Raw genomic sequence first — 24,387 nt, 5'->3', positions numbered from 1 at the left:
TTCACTCCGACACCCTTCCTGCACACAGCACAGGGCCACTTCCCAGTTCTTTCCACCTCACCACATGCTTTACCACTTGCCATCACCTTCGTCTTTCCGATATTCACCTTCAGACCTTTTGTCTCCATACATTCCTTCCACTTGTTCATCTTTTCCTTCAGTCCATCCATACTTTCCGCAATCAACACCAGATCATCTGCATACAACAACTCCCACAGTAAACCCTCCTTTACGTTCTGAGCCAGCACCTCCATCACAGCTACAAATAGTAGTGGACTTAGTACCGACCCCTGATGCACTCCCACCTTCACCTCAAACTCACCACTGTTCCCGTCCTTCGTCCTTACAGCTGTGCGCGCTCTTTTGTACTTTGCCATCACTACTCTGATCAACCATTCCTCCACTCCTAACTTCGTCATTGCCCATGTCAATACTTTGCGTGGAACCCTATCGAATGCTTTCTCCAGATCAACAAACCCAAGAAACAACTTCTTCCTCTTCTCCATGTACTTCTCCTGCAACTGCCTCACAATAAAAGCGCGTCTGTCGTTCCTCTTCCTGGCATAAATCCAAACTGCATTTAGTCGATCTTCACTTTCTGCCTTATCCTCCTCTCCAACATCCTTTCCAATACCTTCATTCCATGCTCCAATAACGTTATCGCTCGGTACGAGCCACACTCTAGAGGGTCACCTTTCCCCTTGTATAGAGGGACAAGGGTACTCAGTTCCCAATCCACTGGAATGCGGCCTTCTTTCACCGCCAGATTACAGATCTGTGTCATTCTCTTCACACCCCAACTTCCTGCTGCCTTCAACATATCTCCCACAACTCCCGTCGGCTCTCCCGCTTTTCTACTCTTCATTGCTTTTATCGCTTCCTCAACTTCCCTCTCAGTTATCTTCTCTGCCGTTCCTAAAACTGGGTTACTCTCTATGTTGCCATCCCATTCATTCTCTGTATTCAACAGCATTTCCATATATCTTTTCCATCTTCCTTTAATTCCATCTGGGTCCACAACGATTTGTCGCACTTCATCCTTCAAGCAACTCACCCCCATCACATCACACCTCTCTTTCGCTATCTGCTTTGCAATCCTGAATACTGCTCTCTGACCCTCTTCCGAATCCAAGCGTTCTCCGAACATTTTCCTACATGCCTCCTGCGCCTTTGCTCCCTCTTTCTTTGCAGCCTTCTTGGCTGCCTTATAACTTTCATGCTCTGCTGTTTCTACTCCCGTACCCTTCACCTTCTGCCACTCCTTGAACTTCTTCCTCTTCTCGTCAATCCTCTTTCCAACTTCATCATCCCACCACCATGTTTCCGAGTGCCTTGGTGGTCCTTTTGTCCATCCACATACCTCACCAACGGCTCCCAACAGACTATCTTTCATTGACATCCAACCACTTTCAAGCTCAACCACATCATCCTCTACCCTACTCAGCCTCTCTTTTAATGCCTCCCTTACTGTCACCTCTTTCAACCTCCACACTTTCATTCTCGGTTGGTACTTCACCTGCCGAGCTCTCCTCGCACCTTTCACCCTTATGTCGCAGACAACCAAGTGGTGCTGTGAAACAGCCTGCTCCCCCGGGATCACCTTTGTGTCCCGGAGGTGCCCCCTATCTCGCCTACGCACCATCAGGTAGTCAACGGTTGTCGTCGACCCACCTGACGTGTATGTAACAAGCTTATTATCCTCTTTCTGGAACTGAGTATTACAAATCAACAAATCAGCTCCATCAGCAAACTCCAAAATCCTTTCACCCCTCTCCGTTTCTCACACCATATCCGTAACCCCCATGAACTCCCTCAAAACCATCCATACTCCTTCCCACATGTCCATTTAGGTCTCCTCCTACCACAACAACTTCCTCATCCTTCACGTTTTCCATCAGCTTCTTTATCGCACACCAGAACTTGTCCTTCTCTTCGTCGTTCCTACCAACCTGCGGAGCGTATCCCGAGATGACGTTCACCAAGAGCTTTCCAATCATCATTTTCACCATCATCAATCTATCACTCTAGTCACACTCACCACACTGTCTACAAACTTCTCAGAAAAAACTCCTCCTTGCTTTCACCATTTTACAATATAATTTTAAATGCTTGACGTGTTTTCGTGGTCGACCGTGGTTATGTTTCCTACACCAAAGAGATGTTTTTCAGTGAACCTCTTTTCTACAACTCTCTTTTCAAAAGAATAAGAACGGAACACTCCTTTGTTGATTATTTTGTTCAGAATGGTGTCCATCACGTTGCTGATCTAATGATTGAGAAAAAGAGATGGTTAAGTGCTACAGCACTTGTGAATAAAGTTGGCATGCGGTCCAACTGCATAATATCTGCTGTACTATGTGAAATACAGACTTGGCATTTAATATGGAATATTTTTTTTGTGGGGGTGAACTTACTTTTCAAGATGTCTTAGAACCAAAAGTTCATTGGAATTATGTTGAAATTATTCTAGATTTTGTTAATGTGACCTTTAAAAGAAACAAAAACCACATTTGACATTTCGAAACAAATAAATTGATCCTTGAAAGTGACGTAAACTGATATCGAACTCAATTCATGGAAAGTACTGTGTTAAACTTCTGTACGTTTTCCAAAAGTATCTCTTTATTTTGCACATTAGCCAAATTTTTTGTTTAACAAAAACAAAAGTTAAATTACGACTGGGATTACGGACAGTAAAATTACAGTTCAGTACTTCGTGTAACCCCCATGAGCATTCAGGAGAGCACGTACACGTTGAGGCATGCTGTTCATGAGATTTGCCAAGGCTTGGACAGGAATCGCTTGCCATGCAGTGACAATAGCCTGCAGCAATTCACGCACAGAGGTCGGCTGCTGGTTCAAGTGGTCGATTTGACGCGTTAATTCTGCCCACAAGTTCTCTTTCGGATTCATATCCGGGACATGGCAGGCCACTTCATATGCTCTACACCACGGTCAGCAAGAAAGTGTTGGATCATGCGAGCATGATGAGGCCGTGCATTGTCATCTTGGAAGACAAAGTTTCCTTGAAAGGCTGCACGAGCAAATGGAAGCAATGTTTCTTCCAGAATGGCCCTGTACTTGAACTGGTTCATGTTTCCATTCAGAACAACCAGGTCAGTTTTGCCCCCTGCATGAAAAGCAGTCCAAACGGTCACCCCACCACCTCCAGCCTGGACTCTTGGCACTATACAATCTTTGTTGTAGGCTTCATGCACTTGTCTGCGCATTCGGACGTGGCCATCTTGACGATAGACCAGAAATCTAGACTCGTCACTGAAGATCATGTGATTCCAGTGACCTGGCTGCCATTGATGGTGCTCTCTGGCCCACTGCAATCGGTGCTGGCGGTGTTGTCTGGTCAGGCGTGGCTTTCTCAGGGGATGCCTGGCACGATAGCCTGCTTGAACCAGTCGTTGGTTGACTCGCCTTCTGGATACAGGCACATTTGTCAGTTGCTGCCACTCAGCCCTAAGCTGATTCGCTGACTTGGTACGGCCATTGCGGACTAACCGGTGCAGCTGGCGATCATCCCTCCTTGTGGCTCTGCGGGACGTCCTGGCCTCGGTATTGGAGTAGGGACACCCCTCTGAGCATTTCGTTTCAGGATCTTTGACACCTGACCTTGAGTGATGCCATACTGCCGAGCAATAGCACGCTGTTTCATGCCGTAATTTCGTAAAGCCACCACTCCATGACAAACAGCGGCAATAACTTTTGGAGATGTGCAGCAGTTGTTTTCCACTAATACAGAACGCAACAACCCTTGTATACCCGACTGTGAAGCCAATCATCAAATGCACCTGGCGGTACATTTTGCCACGCCACCTGTGATATAATCCTGTTGTTGACTTCTTGCTGCGACAATCAGTGACATGGTTCTTTAAACAAAGAAATCACCAAAGTGTAAAATAAACTCACCAGATTGATATACTGAGTTAAGAAAGTAAACCCAAGTCAAGAAAAAAAAAAAATTCCATATTAAATGCCAAGTCTGTAATTAACGTGTACCGCAGAGTTAAGGTGCACTGGGAGCAATCTCCTCGCACTGGTGATGGCCAAATTGTTTGTGAACCAAACCTCTGTTTTCAAAATTTAGAACTCACCCCCACTGTAATGAATTCTGGTACAATAATAAAATATTTACCAAAAATACGTTTTGGATCTGCAGGTCTGGAAAATCGTGCAATATACCAGGCCTGCATCAAAGCAATCCGGCCCTCCTTCGGAACGTGGCAGTTGAGGAAGTGGCACAATTGCTTGCCTACAGAATACCCCTTCCAACCTAACTTGAAAGCCTATAATCATGTACTTATTCCGAAGAAAACTGCCGACCTGTCATGGAGGTTGGCACACTGGATATTACCCACCAATAAGCTCTTACATGTTTTTTCTCCTGAAATATCTGACCATTGTCCCTTCTGTGGTGCTCTTGAGACCTCGTCACATGCTAATGTTGAATGTGCACGCTTGATTCCTTTATTTGTTTTGCTTCATGAAATGTGCACGAAGCTTTCTTTAAACTTTACCTTGAATTATTTTATGTTTTGCTTTGTCTCCAACACACACCCAATAAAGGTGGTTCTAGCGAACTTTCTCGTTGCCACGGCAAAGAAATCAATATATCGCACGAGAAAAATGCAAATTGAAAATCCTTTAAGATGTGCAGATAACCTTCCGGCCTGTTTTAAAGGACTGGTATTTGCCCGTATTAAAATGGAATTTTGTTTCTATACATCTGTGGATAAAGTACTGATCTTCAAAAGCATATGGGCATTAAATAATGTGCTTTGCTCTGTGCAAAATGGTAGTTTGATCACAGATTGATCACTCCGCGAACATGATATGAATTTTTGTGAGGAACAAAACACTTTAATATTTTCTTGTTTCTTTTCTTGATGTATTCATGGTCTTTATGTAAATGTTCCCTTTAAAATGGTTTTGCTTGTTGTTCACATTTGATTTGTGAAATGGTTTTATTTATACTTTTACAAAATATACTTTTTGATATTTTTGTAATAAAAGGATGTAAAAGTCAAAGAGTCTCTCTCTCTCTCTCTCTCTCACTCTCTCTCACTCTCTCTCACTCTCTCTCACTCTCTCTCACTCTCTCATGCTGGCTCTCTCTCTATTTCTCCCTGTTCTTGTTCCTGTCCTATGTCTTTCTTTCTTTATTTTTGAGGCAGAAACCTGTATTGAAGTGAAGATTTAAATTCCGGTTTGCACACTCCTCTCTATGGATTGTTGTTGTTGTTGTTGTTGTTGTTGTTGTTGTTGTTGTTAAATAATTGTACAAAATATCTCGTCCACGAGGTCCGACTACATATGTATTTAAAAAAAGCTCCTTGTTTTGCTTTCCTTCTCTTTCCCCATAGATTCCAATAAGAAGTCTGCTGTACAAGTACAGTTGGCTTTGCCGGCCCCGAAGCCTCAGTCAAATGGCCAGAGGGCAGACACCCCTCCAACTACACCAAGCTCAACCATTGGTGGAATCACAGCATCCAAGGTGTCGCCTCAGGGAGCGACGAGCATCACCAAAAGGCCTGGTGAAACCGAAGATGAGAAGGCCAAGCGACTTCTCTACTGTTCCCTGTGCAAAGTGGCCGTGAACTCCGGGTCGCAGCTGGAAGCGCATTACAGTGGTACCTGTTTGGGTTGTTGTAACAAGTGCATTACAGTGGGACCTGTTTGGGTTGTTGTAACAATTGTGAACATGTCAAATCCAGTGGGTCATCACATCTTTGTCTTTGTGAGAGTCTGTGCATAAAAGGGAACAGTTGTTGTTGTAACACTTGTAGATTTTAATTGTAGTTGTCAATTTAAGGTCCGACGGGATGGTTAACAACTTGTGCACTTCCATGAAAGCTGTCAAGTCTGGGTTTTATTGTCAATCTGACTATAAACTGTCAGATAGGTGAATCACAGGTACAGCATTGCATCAGGTGTGACATCCCTCGGATGGACATCAACCTAACGATAGTTTGGCAAGTGGGTGCGCTTCCATGTACCCAAAAACAAGCAACCAACCACGCTTCGACCCTGGAACATCTAGTATCCACCATGCTGTATAACTTCCTACCGATCCCCATGTCAGTGAGTCAATGTTTCTGCATAACACAGCACGGGGGGGAGGTGCGAGGAGGTAAAGCGACTTTCAGGCTACGCTGTAGATGGGCAAACATCACTCATATTCATGAAAAGTTTGTAAAACAAGAACCTATGAACTACAGACTCATTAGCTTGCTTGCAATTATAAGCCAAGTCATGGAATCCATCATTGTTGCTGACGTCAAGTTGTTACTCTTTTGAAACGGCCTGATTTTTGATGATCAGTTTGGATTCTGCTCCAGTCACTCAACACTGGACATGCTGCTCCTCTTCTCCTAGCGGGTTGTAAGCCCTAAATCTCAAACAGGGCAACGTCCTGGACATATCTCGGCTGTTCGACACAAGCTAGCCCCCTATTCTGCTTGCAACGCTCAATACCTGTATCATACAAGGCCACCTTCATATCTGGCTTTGCTACTTCCTCCACTGGTGCAGTCAACCACTGCTATCAATGGCACCCTCTCCTCTCCCCTGCATGTGGAGCACAGAGTGTCCCAACGCCGTGTCTTGGCCCATTGGCCGAGTCTTGTTCTTAATCGACATAAATAAACCCCCTCTCCTCCATTCCCCAAATTTTCTGGTGCACCCTCACTTCCTTTTTGCAGATGACTCCTCAATGTGTTTTATTTTTGTGTGTCCATCCCATTGATGTGTCCATCCCATTGACAGGCAGATAGAAACTGCGGCACTCTCTAATGATCTGGAATTGATTTGATACTGTTCTCATAAATGGAACATGTCTGTCAATCCTGGAATATTTCACAATTCAACCCAGAATGGTAATAAAATGAACCTACCTATCAATTTTCATGGTCAGATGCTGGGAGTATCTTGAACCTATATATATATCACCAATAGCCGTGACCTTTCTTTGGCTGATCATATTACAAATCTGGCCTCCAACCCCCATTACAGACTTGGACATCCTCCATTATTCCAAGTCATTCCTTGAAAAATCATAACGACTCACACCCTACAAGGCCGATGTTCATAACTCGATGGAATTGTGCTCTACCTTATGCTTCAGGTGCTCCAGCATCACACAATCTCTCCAGGAATCGATGGCATTTAAAGCTCTCAACATTATTTTAATCTTCCGCAATCGGGCTAAAGCAGAAAGTGTTGTTCTTGGATTGTAGACAGGTCAGTGACCTCTTACCGCCTGGTCTTCGGTTTAGCTCCCTCTGCTGTCTTGGCCCTTCAAGCATCCCCAGCTCCTCCAGAATGCACAAGTTCTTCCAGTATTCCTTCCAGTATGCTGTTCTGTTCCTCTTCTCTAACATTTGTGAAACCAGCTGTCTGAGGCTGTTCAATCCTCTTTTTACTCCAGATCTTCCAGCAGGTTTGCACTGCCACCTAACCCTAACAACTCATAATACCCCTCATCCGCACCCACAATCCCCCCATCCAACTAACCTTACCTAACCCAAACCAACATTGGTATTTGCAGGTTACTGTGTTTCCTCCCATTCTCTCTCTCCTTTTTTCCTGTTTGATCATCCCCTTGCTTGTTTCTGCAGCTTGTTTCCACACGGCTCCGCTCCCAATCCGCTGCCTTTTGAACCTCGATCAACTTGCCCTTCCATTAGTCCCGGCCATGTACTTAAAACACAATTTATCACGGCCTAATAAATAATTTGTTCAAATCACATTGGAATATTATGCTTTCTCAAATCACGCATAAAGAGCCTGACACACAAAGCCTGCTACATCCCTATTGCAGAATGATTTGTGGTCTTAAAATATTCGACCTTCTCTCATCTATCTTGCACCTGTTCCCTTTCAGCCACTAGTTCCTCTCCAGCTCTTCCAGGTGAGTTGATGCATTCATCCAGCAACCCTCTCCATGTAAACCTATAAGGTCCAGGTTGTTGCTCCCCTTAATTACCTGGCAAGAAAAAAAAAATTTGACAAGTATGTTGACTCACTCCAGTTGTGTGTGTGTTTGTTTGTCTGTCCGCTCACTTATACTTGCCTTCAGGTCACAATTTTAAACCGATCTTCACGTAACTTCATCAAATGGTAGAGTTCGTGGTCCAACAAAATCATATATCATTTTGAGGTCAAAAGGTCAACATAGGCCAAAGGTCAACCACTTATTTCAAATTTCTAAAATCCTCAATTTTCATCCAATTGACTTGAAATTTGAATGGAATTTGCATATCAGCTTACTGAATTCAACCACCAACTATTTTTGAGATCGGTTTCGGCCAAAAGGTCAACATAGGCCAAAGGTCAACCACTTATCTCAAGTTTCTAAAATCCTCAATTTTCATCCGATTGACTTTAAATCTGAATAGGATTTTCATACCAGCTTACTGAAACCATCCACCAACTATTTTTGAGGTCAACATAGGCCAAAAGGTTAACATAGGCCAAATTTCTAAAATTGTCAATTTTCATCCGATTAACTCAAAATCTGAAGACGATTTGCATATCAGCTAACTTAATTCAACCACCAATTATTTGTGAGGTCAAAATGATGCTCTACCGAGTGCCATTCTGCTTTGTTCTCTTTTGCCATGTGTCGCTCTATGAGTGATTTTTCGTTCCTCTGTTACTCAGGCTGTCCTTTGGTTTTAAGTCACTTTTTCAAAAGTTTGATATGATCCATTTTGTCTTGCTTTTAAAATCAGAAGCAGTGCCGTCCCAGACTAATGTTGACATAAACTCAGCGTTGCTCATGCGTGGATTCAGGCTGTGTGACCCATTTTCCCTTTTGGAATGTCATCCATGATAATGTGCTGTGGAGATCCATCTCTATTTCCTCCTGTGAAATCACTTACCGATTGCCTTCTTTCCATGCACCACTCAACCTGGTTTGGAAATCGTTCTACCCTTAACCACTTCTCTCACAGCCCACAGATTATCATCTATCCAAGTTAAGTGAAAAACTTTCTTTTCCCATCAGCGTACGTTCTTGTTTGCTGTAGGAGATTGTTTCTCAGCAACACGTGAAGGCTCCACTAGGCCTCTCGGCCTTGCTATCTCGGCCTGTTATCTATATCTGAGATCTGCTGCTAGGCCTGAGATAAATGCTACGTCTCTTGATGGATTTCAAATTCTTGAATGTGTATCGTCACCTGCCAATAAGCTCACATCTCATCCCCTTAATGTTTTGCAACCTCTCCCATCTATTCTGCCTACGCAGTGCTTTTCTATGTGCCATACAATAATTAAAACTCCCGTAGGCCAAACATTTGCATCATTCTTTTCGGTGTCACTCAAATAATTCACCCGATTGGCCGGCCACATCCCATCGCACGTCTGCACGCTTTGACAAATTGGATCGAGGTAAAATGCGGGGCGAGCTCTCCTTGACCATCCGGCTAAATTACATGGAAATTCAGTACAGGAAGGGCCTGGTTTTCAAGCCAAATTGTATAAAAACCACCTTTAGAGGCCATTTTTCCCCGCAAAGCGGGGGTTGGCCTTTTTCGGGAACTGTGGTTGTTGTTGTTTTTCGGTCCCCTTTTTGAAGCAATGTTTTACGGCCCGATGCCCTTCCTGACGCCAACCCTTTTTGCCGCCTTTAACGACAAGCAGGGAATTACCAGTGAACTGGTACTCAATTAGCCGACCTCGGAAGGATGACAGGCTGAGTCAACCCCCCTGGCGTTAATTCAGCAATCGACCGGGATTCGAACCCAGGATCCTAGGATCATGACAGGCTGAGTCAACCCCCCTGGCGTTAATTCAGCAATCGACCGGGATTCGAACCCAGGATCCTAGGATCCTAAGCCGGCACCCTAACCACTAGCCCAACACCAGGGACCAACACCAAGCCAAATTGTATGATGCATGAAAACAAGTTACAGTATATGTTTGGCCAATCATGGTCATTCATTCCTGCACTGCTTCAGGTTGCATCTCACTGATGGCTCATGTTATCCCCCATTTCAAATCAACATCTTCTTTTTTACTTCCCAAATATCTTGCGACATTCTCTGCCTTTTTACAGGAAATTTTGGTATTTCAGTTAAATATCTGCTGTACTCGCCTTTCTGACCTTTTGTGTCCTTCGAAACCCTCTGTCATTTCATTTCTCCCGAGTCTTGACTTTGTATATTTAAAATATAATTGAACGTACAAAGGAAGTGCTACATTTAACTTTGCGCTGTGTTATGTTTTTCATTCTTTGTAATGTAAAACTGCTCCACCTGAATCCCAAACCACTTTGTAAAATTGCTTGGTGTAAGAGAAAGTGCAGACATGCAAATTTTGAGGTTACGACATTAGCGAATTAAGTATGAGAGAGGAAGAGGTATGATTTTAGTAATAGGCAAAAATTATGCCTTTAATACTTATGTATAAGCTGCTTAGACAATCAGCATCGTGCCAGGCAGCAATTAAAATGCAAGCAGGATTACAGGGGACATTGACAGATGAAAATGTATGCCGAAGGAAGTCGTGTTCGCTTGAAAAATAGTATGTCCGAATTCACCGAGCCCTGATAGTGCGCAGTTATTGAGTTAATAAGTTTGTTTGTTTATTCAGTGATCTAAGGCTTATAAAGGGGCTTTATTTTGACCTCACGATCAATGAAGTCTTATGATTACTTTGTTGTATTTTTTATGGCATTTAATACAAGCTTCCACCAGGTGGCGCTATATGATACACGTTTACAAGGTGAATATTTGGGTCTTTCCCCCACCCTGGACCCCCACCCCAGGAAAATTAATCTTTTTTAACTCGTTAAAACCTCCCCCATGCACACTCCAAGTACAACTACTAGTTTTCGACTAATTTAGTCCAGCAATGTAGGAATACATACAGGTCAAACAAACAAACATGCAACAAACAAACACCATTTTTAATTTGGGAAGATTAAGACGTCTTGCGGACAATTTGGGAGACAATTTGGGAACAAGTACATTAAGACAGTGAATAAAAACATCATAGTATATGATTTTTTTTTTAAATCTGGAATAGCAGCTCCATGAGCTAATTTTTCAGTTGGAATGTGTTTCACGTAGCAATTGGATTTTTGGACCACATGTATTAAATGTATGTGGTCGGGTAAGGCAGTCTAGTTGTGACCTATCTGGGTGAATGGGTCTAGGCATTTTAGCTCATTTCTAGTAAGATTGTACCCTCCTGTGTCCCCCGAGTCTTACTGGGTGGGACCTTGGCGAGAAAGAGGGCGTTCCGGGTGTCCCTAAGATTGACAGGACCGGCTTGCAGCTCACGGCTTGCAATGTGGCCTCCTCTCCGTATACCATGGGGGAGAAGCAGAGGGATCGGCTTCTTTAACTATATTAAACTGTATGTTATCAACAATAATAGTAATGGAGGACCAGACACTTGACAGAACTTTAGGACATTCATGGTAAGTTGAGAGAAGTTTCAAGTTTAGAACCAACCCTGGACAGATTGCTACTTCATGCAGTATACTCACCGGAATAGAAAGAATTTGTAATTTTTTTAGGGTGCTGGCGATAAGTCACCTCCTCTTAGAAAAACAGTGGCTTCTTTAACATCCACTAACAACCTGCAGTATGGCAGACGGTTCTTCTGGGTTAAATACCTCTGAGGGATGGTGCTCACATTGATGCCTCGTCCTGCCTGTGAAATACTAGGATGACAGTTTATAGCTGTGTCGAGATTCGATCTCTGGCTAGACAGCTCAAAGTCATATGTGCATACTTCTGTGCAATCCTGCCAGTATATATGCAGTGCCCTCCATAAGTATTGGAACAGCAAAGTCAGCAAAAGTGTTATTATTGCTATATACTCAATAACTTTGGATTTGAGATTAAAAGATGAATATGAGGCAACAGTACAGAAAGTCAGCTTTTATTTCTTGGTATTTCTAGACACGTATGTTTTACCACTACAGAACAATAACAATTTTTATGTTCAGTTTTATGTTCAGAAGTAAACCACGAGTGTACTTAGCAATAGACAACAGCCAGGTCAGCGAAGGAAAACAACTGCAATTGATGACAGAAAAGTCATCAGAGCTGTGAAGAAAACCACAGAACAACTGTCAGTGACGTCACCGACAACCTCAAATGTGCAGGGGATAAAGTATCACAATCTACCGTTCGCAGAAGACTTTGACAGCAGAATTACAAAGACTACACCACAAGATGCAAACCTCTCATCAGCACCAAAATAAGAAATGCCAGATTAGAATTTGTCAAGAAGTAGATAAATAATATATATCTAATAAAATATATAATAATATTGTTATATAATAAAAAATTGGATTAACCTATATTTTTGACAAATTTGACAAGTTATATAATAACAAATTTGACAAATTTATATTTTTGACAAATTTGACAAGTTTTTTTTTTTTTGTTTGTATACTGAATCGAGGCTCGTGAAAGAGCTAACATTTATTTCACAAACAAATCAACCAGACAAACAAAATATACAAAAAGAGGGAGCGGAAGACAAGATGGGGAGAGAAGGGGAAGCACACAACCACAACATTTGAGAGCAGGGAGAAGTGTGGGAGGGAGAGGGCTTGGGGGGAGGAGGCGTGGGAAGGGGGGGGGGGGGGGGGGAGAGGTATAAAACACAAGGGGACCGAAATTAGCAGGGGTAGAAAAGATCAAGGTTTTGGATTGGGGAAGATAAGAGATGGTGGTGAACAGCCGTTTTAAAGACCTGGAGGGAGGAGTGGGATTGAAGAGAGTGAGGGAGTTTGTTCCAGAGGCGTGAGAAAAGAGGAATGAAGGAGTGAAGGTGAGCAGAGAGTCTTGATTTTGGCAGTTTAACCATAAGAGGGTTGTAGGCAGATCTTGTGCGACCTGCAGGAATATTTGGGGGACGAGCCCAGAGAGAGCTGGGGGAGCAAGGCCGGAGAGGAGTCGGTAGAAGACGGGAAGACCACCAACCTGCCTGTGGTGAGTAAGTGAAAGGCCCTCGGAGATAGCGTCATCACGGGAGATTCCAATGATTCTGAACGCTTTGGTTTCAACAGCGTAAAGACGAGCTAAGTGTGAGGCAGGAGCACCAGCCCAGAGGGGAGAGCAGTATTCCATTGAGCTGCGGATGAAAGCCTTGTATGTGGTGAGGAGCTCAGGTGTGCCAAGGAAGGACTTCGCACGACGGAGGATGCCCAGTCAGCGACTGGCTTTGGAGGCCAGCTTGGAAATGTGGTTTTCCCAGGAAAGATCATGGCAGATAGTGAGACCCAAAAGCTTGAGTGACAGAACTTCTTGGAGAGGATTATTCAGAAAGTGGATGGGAGGGTTGTCCAGTTGGTCTTTTCGGAGAGACATCGTAAGAGTGTGAGATTTGTCAGGATTGTCAGGATTGCTTCAACAACAAAGAGCAAACCAAACGGAATGTCTGAGGTTTAAATAAGACAGGTTGCGCCAAAATCCTCTCTGACGATGTTCTAATCATTTGCACCTGAGCTGGTGCACCTGATTCTAATTTTAGGTATTTGAAGTAGTGATAAATGTAGGGGTGTACTTACTTTTTCCACATGCAAAATTTGCATTTATGTTTATTTAAATTATACAATGGACTACAAAATGTAAATGTTTCATGATATTTGTTATATTATATCACCTTTATCTATCAATATTGTTGAAATGAAGATCAAATAGCTGTATGTTGAAATATGTTGAAAAAGTTAAAACTTTACATGGGGTGTACTTACTTTTTCATGTGACTGTACATCCTGGACAAACTTGATTTAGCATATAGAAGGCTTCCACCAAGTTTCATTCTAATGCCACCAATGGACCTATATCTACCATACAGAACACAGTCAGTTTGTGTGTTTGTACAGGTGTGTCTCCCCCTTCATAAGGGTAGGTTTTAAAGACCAATCTTTTAACACGAATGTGTGTTCACTATGGTCTATTTTTGAGGATAAAACAAACTCGAAAAATATTTTCCATAAAAGAGTATTTGTGTCTCTTCTCTTGGAAATGTAGACGGTGGCTTGTAAAGCGAGCCTCAAGGGCGGTGTACAGAAGCGTTTTTTTTTATAACAATAAATACAAGGGGCAGGGAGGTGAAATTCACTGCAGTTGATGTGCAACATGCGCAGAGTAAAACGAGTGTTCATTTACATCCGTAGGATATCAAATAAATGAAGAAGATATTAGCACACCTGACACTAGGCCGAGGCTTCAGACTTTGGCACGCTCACAAGGCTGCACCGTCGAATAAACTGTTCCAACCCATCATTTTTGACGAGCTTTTTACTGGTAACTTTATCATTGTGTAACCAAACAGATGGACAGTGAACATCATTGACAAGTTTTCTGAAAGATTGCCTCAAGAACTCAAAACTGCATCTCTTGCTTATGATGTCATGAATGAAGTCTTACGGGAAATGTTTCTCTTCACACAATGGTGTCATGTACAACACCGAAGCTCAGCGTCATCAGGATATGAGGTTTAATCCCTCAGAACACTTTTCTCGAAGCAACTACAGCACTGGTAGTGCACGATCGTTCAATTTTCCTTTCTTTGGGAATTGTATGATGTTGAGTGTTGGTAAGCAGGTCTCAGCTCCCTGCTTGGCCCAGGGCAGTGAGCTAAGTTGACGAATTGGTGAGGGATGAAAGTGAAAGAGGAAAAAAAAGTCTGGACTGAATTCATCATACCGTACTCCATATAATACGAGAAGTGTCTATTTGTGTGTTTGTGTGTTTGACCTCCATGCATTCGTGAACTGCTGAATGGGAATGAGTTAAAATCGTTGGTTGTGCTCAAGGTATGCCCAGAAATGTTCTCGGGGTTAAAAATAAAAATTAATATCCCGAAATTAATGAAAACTTGGTTTTTAATATCAACACCAGTAATACAGTATGTCATAAATGGACGTGCAAATGTTCCCCGTGTTCAAACGTGTCGTCCAAACGTGTCGGGTTGTCAACGACTAAACCGACACCTCTCACTGGCTTTGCTAGTGGGGAGGGTGACTGTTCCACCCTGTCAGGATCAAAAACATCACCTGGCAAAGGGCGGATGAGCTCCCGGAGGGAGTCAATGGCCATCCAGTAAGAGAGTAAGGAGATGATGTCTCCTAAAACAAACACCCATCCGGTTTGGACCGGTTTGAGTCATACCAAAGACTTTTAAAATGGTACCTGCTGCTTCCTTGCTTGAAAAGGATAGAGCACAGACAATCCCCATCGGTTGGCATCCATGGGGGGGAGGAAATTCCTCCTGAGGAAATGCACCGCTGAGTATGGTGAGAAATTGTTCTGACGTCGCTGGTACCCAGAGTATCCCAGGAAGTGACGGTAGTGATGGTGCTTTCCTCCAAGCTCAGTGGCTGTGTAAAGTATTTGGCTAGTCAGTATGTCCATGTGTGTTTGGGTGTGTGTGTGTGTGTGTTTGTGTGTGTGTGTGTTTGTGTGTGTGTTTGTGTGTCAGCTCCATTATAAGTCTTAGCCCATGTATTTTTAAAAAATTAAAAACGGGTCTATTTCCACAAATGACAATCAGGAGTAGATGAAAATCGCGATTATGATTATCGTAGCATATCGTGACGTCACATGTTCCGCAGGAAACAATCTTCTCACCTGTATAGGTGGAGAGTCTATAGGTTGTAGGTTTCAGGTGGGGTCGGTCAGCATCACTCCACAGTTTTGTGAAAACAGCGCGGCTGATGAGCGAGACAGCCGCACCAGTGTATACCTCCATTTGCAATGGTTGATTAATTATTGACAACAACAGAGGCAAGAAAAAAGCTTGTCACGAGAATCAATATGAAACTGGTCATACGATTCTGGGTTATCGGAGACATAGCTCACCTGGTCAAGCTCAGGGTCCTCCGAACCGATAAACTGATGAATCTTCATGTCAGCAACTTTCTCTTTCCCTCATCTGCGTGTGATGCCCAGACAATATGGCCAGTTTTCAAACAAAAGTGGCAAATTGCATCTTTGAATCAACAGGTCTTTCCGTGGATGCTTTCCGTTGAACCGGAAACATTTGTTGTGGGTTTGAGACTGCACTGGCTTCTGACGAGGAGTCTTGTTCCAATGCTTTGACTGATCCGATGCTTGAAGTGTTGGTTTCAGAACTTTGCATGGAAATGGCGGTGTCTGGCATTTTCGAACGTCAGTCTTCTCTCAGCAAGCAGGCGTCAACGAGTGCGGTCATCGGACATGCCAACAACCAGCAAATCACGGAGCATGGCGTCAATCGTTTTGCGGCTGATTCCGAAGAGAATCATTGGAATGCCGTTACATCTCGAGAACGGACCGTTGGCCATTTTACCTCGCGCCTGATTTCGCATCGCTCCAGGTTTTTCCCCTCGCTTCAACCATTTCATCGCATCCAGACGTAACCTGGTGTGTGTGTGTAACGTGGAGTTTGAGTGGGAATTTGCGGTTTGTCGATTGGGAGCTGTTGAACGTCCATACCCGAAGGTGTGTTTTCCCAGTCGCCTCTTGTCACAGATGTGACAGTTTTTTGTGAGGTGTGCAATCAAGTCTGTGATCGACTGACCTCGCTGCTGTCTGCACATGTAGTAGTTGAACCAACGCAGGATGACGGAAGGAGACTGATTGCAAAGTTCGTGTTCAAGGAGGTCTTGAGCTCTACACATGTGAGCTCCTGGACTTTCCGTGAGCTCCTAATCAGGTTTTTATCGAGTGTGAATGTCTCTCTCCCGCAAACAGATAGGAAGACGGCCTTCATCCTGCCTTCCGTCGTGTTGCCGTTCCTCAGAATACGTCTCAAAATCTCCTCCTTTTGGGTCGAATTCATCAATATGGCCAAACCTAGTCATGCCCTTAATGTCTACCCTCATCACCAAGTAATGTACCTCGACAGACAACCATTGATTGTCGTACATTTAATAACTTTCAGGATACAGGAACTTTTAACGTCCACGCTATCTGCACTCTGGCGTATCTCCCGGAAACAGAAAGAGACCCGTTTGAACACGTGTAACGTTTGCACGTCCGTACATGACACCCACAAACATCCTCGACCATGTTGTGGATAGTCGACCGAGGCCCTCATTCCGCACCCCATACTTTTTCGTTTTCTCCGCAACGGCTTGAACGATTGACACGAAACTTTGAACAGGAGCGCCTACCCATGGGGAATATTTTAACAAAGTCACATGATGATTGGATGGAAAATGTGGCAGGTGTTCCAAAAGTCTCTTTTCTGTAGGCATGGGTTGCCGGGTGTTTCACGTATCAGGAATAAACGGCCATATTCCCGGAAGTAGTGGGAGCCAGAATTACCAAGTCCTAATAAAATATTCCATAAACATTCTAGAAGTGGGGAATTCACCGGTCAGTAAGGATGCGCTCTTTGCTAATAGTTTATATTTGAAGAAAAGCATAATGTTGTTACTTGCTCAAATTAAAAATGTTTATTCTTTTTTTGCAACTTTATTTTCTTTATGGAATTATTGGTACCCAATAATGGAATTAATTATTGGTTTGTGGTATTGACTTTATGTTTATGGAATTATTGTACCTTACGCTTCCATTAGCTTTATGCTCATTGGGTAATTGTGATTGCTTGTTTATTTATTTTCTCACCGGCTGCCTTGTGGTGTCGGTTTTTTTTAAACAAAAGCTAATGGTACAATCCTGAAAAAAACCCATTGGCGTCAGGAATGGCATCTGACCATACAATCCTCAGCTCCAAATCTCATAGTGAGAGTTCTAAAGCATGGGCATGGTACACTGGTACAGCTCGAAATACCACATGGGCAAGTCCACCTGCCTATAACAAAAAAAATGAAGGACAACCTGGAGGAAATGAGCAGTACAGGTAAAATGACTGATGGAGACCCATGATGGCAAAGAACTTTAAGTTTGTCATAAATCCCAGTTAGTTCGAGGATCAAATTGGAAAAATAAACAATTACGGAGAAGAATGATCAATGTATGTACGATGATGCAAAGGAGTAGAGACGTTGTTGAAATGCTGAATGGAAGAAGAAGAATTGATATTTGTTATTTTGGAGAAGTCATTGAAATGCTGAACAGAAGAAGAAGAAGAATTGATATTTGTTATTTTAGAGAAGTCATTGAAATGCTGAATAGAAGAAGAAGAACAATTGATATTTGTTATTTTAGAGAAGTTATTGAAATGCTCAATAGAAGAAGAAGAATTGATATTTTGTTATTTTAGAGAAGTCGTTGAAATGCTCAATAGAAGAAGAAGAGAATTGATATTTGTTATTTTAGAGAAGTTATTGAAATGCTCAATAGAAGAAGAAGAATTGATATTTTGTTATTTTAGGGACGTTGTTGAAATGCTCAATAGAAGAAGAAGAGAATTGATATTTGTTATTTTAGAGAAGTTATTGAAATGCTCAATAGAAGAAGAAGAATTGATATTTTGTTATTTTATAGAAGTCGTTGAAATGCTCAATAGAAGAAGAAGAGAATTGATATTTGTTATTTTAGAGAAGTTATTGAAATGCTCAATAGAAGAAGAAGAATTGATATTTTGTTATTTTAGGGACGTTGTTGAAATGCTCAATAGAAGAAGAAGAATTGATATTTGTTATTTTGGAGAAGTCGTTGAAATGCTCAATAGTAGAAGAAGAAGAATTGATATTTTGTTATTTTAGAGAAGTCATTGAAATGCTGAATAGTAGAAGGAGAATAATTGATATTTTGTTATTTTAGAGAAGTCATTGAAATGCTGAATAGAAGAAGGAGAATTGCTATTTGTTATTTTAGAGAAATCATTGAAATGCTCAATAGAAGAAGAAGAATTGATATTTTGTTATTTTAGGGACGTTGTTGAAATGCTCAATCGAAGAAGAAGAATTGATATTTGTTATTTTGGAGAAGTCGTTGAAATGCTCAATAGTAGAAGAAGAAGAATTGATATTTTGTTATTTTAGAGAAGTCATTGAAATGCTGAATAGTAGAAGAAGAATAATTGATATTTTGTTATTTTAGAGAAGTCATTGAAATGCTGAATAGAAGAAGGAGAAGAATTGATATTTGTTATTTTAGAGAAGTTATTGAAATGCTCAATAGAAGAAGAAGAATTGATATTTGGTTATTTTAGAGAAATCGTTGAAATGCTGAATAGAAGAAGAAAAATAATTGATATTTGTTATTTTAGAGAAGTCGTTGAAATAGTCAATAGAAGAAGAAGAAGAATTGATATTTTGTTATTTTAGAGAAGTCGTTGAAATGCTCAATAGAAGAAGAAGAATTGATATTTGTTATTTTAGAGTAGTCGTTGAAATGATCAATAGAAGAAGAAGAAGAATTGATATTTTGTTATTTTAGAGAAGTGGTTGAAATGCTCAATAGAAGAAGAAGAAGAATTGATATTTGTTATTTTAGAGAAGTCGTTGAAATGCGCAATAGAAGAAGAAGAAGAAGAAGAATTGTTATTTTGTTATTTTAGAGAAGTCGTTGAAATGCTCAATAGAAGAATTGATATTTGTTATTTTAGAGAAGTCGTTGAAATGCTCAATGGAAGAAGAAGAAGAAGAAGAATTGATATTTTGTTATTTTAGAGAAGTTGAAATGCTCAATAAAAGAAGAAAAATAATTGATATTTGTTATTTTAGAGAAGTCGTTAAAATGCTGATTCGAAGAAGAAGAATTGATATTTTGTTATTTTAGGGAAGTCGTTGAAATGCTCAATAGAAGAAGAAGAAGAAGAATTGATATTTTGTTATTTTAGAGAAATCGTTGAAATGCTGAATAGAAGAAGAAAAATAATTGATATTTGTTATTTTAGAGAAGTCGTTGAAATGCTGATTCGAAGAAGAAGAATTGATATTTTGTTATTTTAGGGAAGTCGTTGAAATGCTCAATAGAAGAAGAATGGATCTATTTAGAAGAAGAAGAAGAATTTGTATTTGTTATTTTAGAGAAGTCGTTGAAATGCTGAATAGAAGAATAATAATTGATATTTGTTATTTTCAAGATATGTGATTAAAGGGCAAAGGACAAGGCTTATTCACACTGCAACAAATAAATATTTAAATATTTCTGGAATGGAGATCAAAAGGGTATTGATGTTCTCATCACAGAAAGATGTGTACAATAAGTGATTGAAGATTGAAGTAAAGTGTTACGGGGTCCTCACCGATCCCCTGGTCTCGGTAAACCTCCGAACCCCGAGAGGAACCCCGGCAGAAAAATATATTACCCTGTGTTGAAAAATCAATAGTGAAACCACACCAATGATTATAAATGCACAAACTTGTATTATAAATCACACACAGGTAATACGGTACAGTAAATGGCCATTCAGAGGTGCACTCCATATATACCTTATATAAATAAAATCAAGTGACTCACGGCTCTGCCAGCCAATGAACGGACACTCCTCAATGTCTCTATGACTTTTCCCAAGGCGAATGGGATTCGCTCCAGCGGTCGATGGAACAAAATCCGTTCGAAGCCCGAATCTCACTCTCCCGCCGATATACGAAGCGTGTACAGTGGGCAAGGGTGCTCTTCCCGCCAAACTGTACCACGGCGCCCTCCAGAGACGCACCTCCACCGCTCCCTCAGCAAACCGCAATGTAATTGGAGATGAAGCGGTCTCACCCACTTATCCCCGACAGACGGTAGGATGTTGGGGAGAAGACGACACGAAGCAAACCTTCACAGGTCCGAAGCACGGGGTTCAAGATGGCTGACGGCTCTGGCTTGAGCCGACGCGTCGAGGCAAGGATTCGTCGGAATCTCAGCGCCCCAAATCTGTCTACGCAGATTTCTCCACTCCAGCGAATATTCGTATCGCCGGATGTCCCTTCCAGGAACTCCAAAATCCCCTCGCGGCTGTCGGTAGACCTGGCTCGTTACGGAGCGCTGACGTCACCGTCTTCCACGACTTTGCGCGCGCGCTTCTTCCTCCTCATTGTCTTCTCCTCCGGTTTCCTGTTTCACTTTCAGCTATCCTTTTTAACTTTTGATAACCGTTTGTGAATAAGAAGCCGTTTGAAGATAATAATAGTACAAAATATCAGCACTACGTCAAGTGGGTGAAAACCACAATAACGGAAGTCACGAACCCGTAACAAAAGTTATTAGACAAAAAAAGACAAGAATTAGACAAAAAAATCTCAGTTTAATCCATTTGAAATTCAGGCTGTAACAACAACATGTGAAACAGTCAAGGGGTGTGTATACTTTCTGAAGGCAGTGTATGTTTAAATTGGAGTTAGATAGATAGGTATGTAGAGGGATTAGAGATAGAGGTGTAGAGGGTTATTGGCAGCACTTTGAGGTAGCTTGTGTGTGTATGGGCTACAGTATCGGATGTTTGGGTAGCACAGGCCGGATGGGTCGTGCGTATATCATCCTCGTGTACCAAACGTCCTTGTATATGTTTATATTGGATGTCAATATCACAATGTGAAACTGAAATGATTGATCACCGATTGATGATTGGTTGGTTTTCCACACCGATCAGCCATCAGAACTTTGACTTCCATCACCCAACACTCGGTACGTTTAACCCTCATTCTCATTCATACCTGAACAGGTTCGAAGCACAAGGCGATGGTTGAGGTTAAGAACGGTGGCGGGGCAATCCGCATCCTGCCCCAAGCACCTGGAACAACGGATCGGCCCGGTGTTTTACAAGGCCGAACGTTCCGCTGCGACATCTGTGAGGTTCTTGTCAACTCAGAAGGTCAATTAAAGCAAGTAAGAACTGTGAGGTTATCAATATAAACCAATCAATAAATGCATCATTTATTGAAACCTGACATTTCATTCTTACAACATATGTCAGGATGACGAAGATACGATTTGGATGATTTTTCTGACATTGTTCACTTCTTGTAAATTATTTTTGGGCAATGGCTCAGCAGTTTTGTTGTACAAACACATTAAGGATTACTAGCAACGGTACCCTCCCTACAGGCGGGGCTTCAATTGGGAAGCCCAAATGAAAAGGAAAAATATCAGAAATTGAAGGCTTTTTTATTTTAAACGATTTATATAAACATCCGTTAAATCATATCACACGCAAGTCATCAAAATCTAAACAGTGTTTGTAGCAGTTCAAAAAAGCCACTTCACTGTTCATATCGGTAAATATTATTCCAGCGTGTTTGGAAAAACTGGAAAATTGGAAAAATTGGAAATTGGAAAAAATTGGAAAAACAATATAGCCTACTTTATCCCAGGGTGTCCCAGGATTACCCACCCAAAATTTCGTTGCGGTCGGTTCAGCCGTTTTTGCGGTACCTGGGAACAGACAGACAGACATTTGGTGAATTATAGTAAGATAATCAGCTGTCTTCTAGGATGGTAAAGAATGCAGAATTGGATCAAGTGGTTAATCCAGATAAATGGAACCACAGGACCAGGCACCAACTGATTATTTACATGTTTATGGAATGAATAATGGTGAGTGGCAACTTAAATGTGGACATTATTGTACAATGAACAAAGGAAGAAAGGAAGGATCGTTTGGAACAAAGACTGAAACTCTATCATTATCTTGCCAAAACGAAGTTTTTGCAAGATGTATTAGTCAGCTTGTATGTTTGTTATCTTGCCAAAACGAAGTTTTTGCAAGATGTATTAGTCAGCTTGTATGTTTGTTTGTTTTTTTGTTTGTGGTTAATCATTTTTTTTCACGTTTAGATCACTCTGTAGACCACAGTTATTATTGGAAACTCCTGTAACTTCGCATATCAGAGTCCTATAGAGATACCCTTCAGCACACAAAATTTTGAAGGTCAAGGTCAAAGGTCAAGGTCACTTTGTGGTCAATCATGGAGGTCGACGAAACACTAATTTTTTGAGTAACTTTGATCGGATCGTCTCCAAACTTCATGGGAATCTAGTATATGGTCCGGCGCTCAGCTGATTAGTTTTTGGTGGCGATCGGCCTTGACCTTCATGGTTAGCGCTGGAGGTCGAAAATTATTGACCCCAAGGTCAAATTTTGAAATCGTAGGTACCATATCGAGTAATACCTCATATGAATGCCCTTGATGAGTGCTTCCCAGATCTGTAAACAGTTTGACGCTATGACGTCATTTGATGACGTCATGACGAAAAAACGGAATTTTCACATTTTGGCAAGATACGGTTCACCCTGTGGGTGACATATGTTCATTTGTTATCTTGCCAAAACGAAGTTTTTGCAAGATGTATTAGTCAGCTTGTATGTTTGTTTGTTCGTTTTTTTGTTATCTTGCCAAAACGAAGTTTTTGCAAGATGTATTAGTCAGCTTGTATGTTTGTTTGTTTGTGGTTAATCATTTTTTTTTCACGTTTAGATCACTCTGTAGACCACAGTTATTATTGGAAACTCCTGTAACTTCGCATATCAGAGTCCTATAGAGATACCCTTCAGCACACAAAATTTTGAAGGTCAAGGTCAAAGGTCAAGGTCACTTTGCGGTCAATCATGGAGGTCAACGAAACCCTTATTTTTTGAGTAACTTTGATCTTATGATCTCCAAACTTGGTGGGTATATAGGGTGTGGATTGGCGCTCAGCTGATTAGTTTTTGGTGTCGATCGGCCTTGACCTTCAAGGTCATTTTGAAGGTCATTCAATTTTGACCAAAAGGTAAAATTTTCAAGTTTCAGTTACCATATCGAGTAGTACCTCAAATTGAAGCCCTTGTTGGGTGCTTTCCAAACATATAACTAGTTTGACAATGTGACGTCATTTGACGGCGTTATGACGAAAAAACTGCACTTTTCATGTATATTGTATTGCTTTAGTTCGCATTGTTTAGGTCACTCTGTAGACCACAGTTATTATTGGAAACTCCTGTAACTTCGCATATCAGAGTCCTATAGAGATACCCTTCAGCACACACAATTTTGAAGGTCAAGGTCAAAGGTCAAGGTCACTTTGTGGTCAATCATGGAGGTCGACGAAACACTAATTTTTTGAGTAACTTTGATCGGATCGTCTCCAAACTTCATGGGAATCTAGTATATGGTCCGGCGCTCAGCTGATTAGTTTTTGGTGGCGATCGGCCTTGACCTTCATGGTTAGCGCTGGAGGTCGAAAATTATTGACCCCAAGGTCAAATTTTGAAATCGTAGGTACCATATCGAGTAATACCTCATATGAATGCCCTTGATGAGTGCTTCCCAGATCTGTAAACAGTTTGACGCTATGACGTCATTTGATGACGTCATGACGAAAAAACGGAATTTTCATGAAAAAATTATTTCCTCAGTTCTCATCAAAATCTTTCAATATTTCATGTGCGTTGGTCATGAAGACATACTATTCACCATACGAAATTATTAAGGTCAAGGTCAAAGGTCAAGGTCACTTTGCGGTCAATCATGGAGGTCAACAAAACCCTTATTTTTTGAGTAACTTTGATCTTATGATCTCCAAACTTGGTGGGTATATA

The 24,387-nt window shown here is 41.6% G+C and overlaps 1 protein-coding gene across 1 annotated transcript in view; it reads left to right on the top strand.

The window, feature by feature from the left end:
- LOC137418405 (zinc finger protein 385D) overlaps nt 1–24,387 on the top strand; it is a 691,629-nt gene that overhangs the window by 600,163 nt on the left and 67,079 nt on the right. The window contains exons 6-7 of the mRNA XM_078766432.1: nt 5,376–5,642; nt 21,532–21,695. Coding sequence (XP_078622558.1) covers nt 5,376–5,642; nt 21,532–21,695 — 431 coding nt within the window. The remainder of the gene's footprint in view (nt 1–5,375; nt 5,643–21,531; nt 21,696–24,387) is intronic.

The sequence above is a fragment of the Myxine glutinosa genome, chromosome 12 (genome assembly GCF_964187855.1).
Source record: "Myxine glutinosa chromosome 12, kmMyxGlut1.1, whole genome shotgun sequence".
Classification (NCBI taxonomy): Eukaryota; Metazoa; Chordata; class Myxini; order Myxiniformes; family Myxinidae; genus Myxine; species Myxine glutinosa.
The sequence above is the reverse complement of the archived record's forward strand: the minus strand, read 5'-3'. Positions and strand labels throughout refer to the sequence as shown.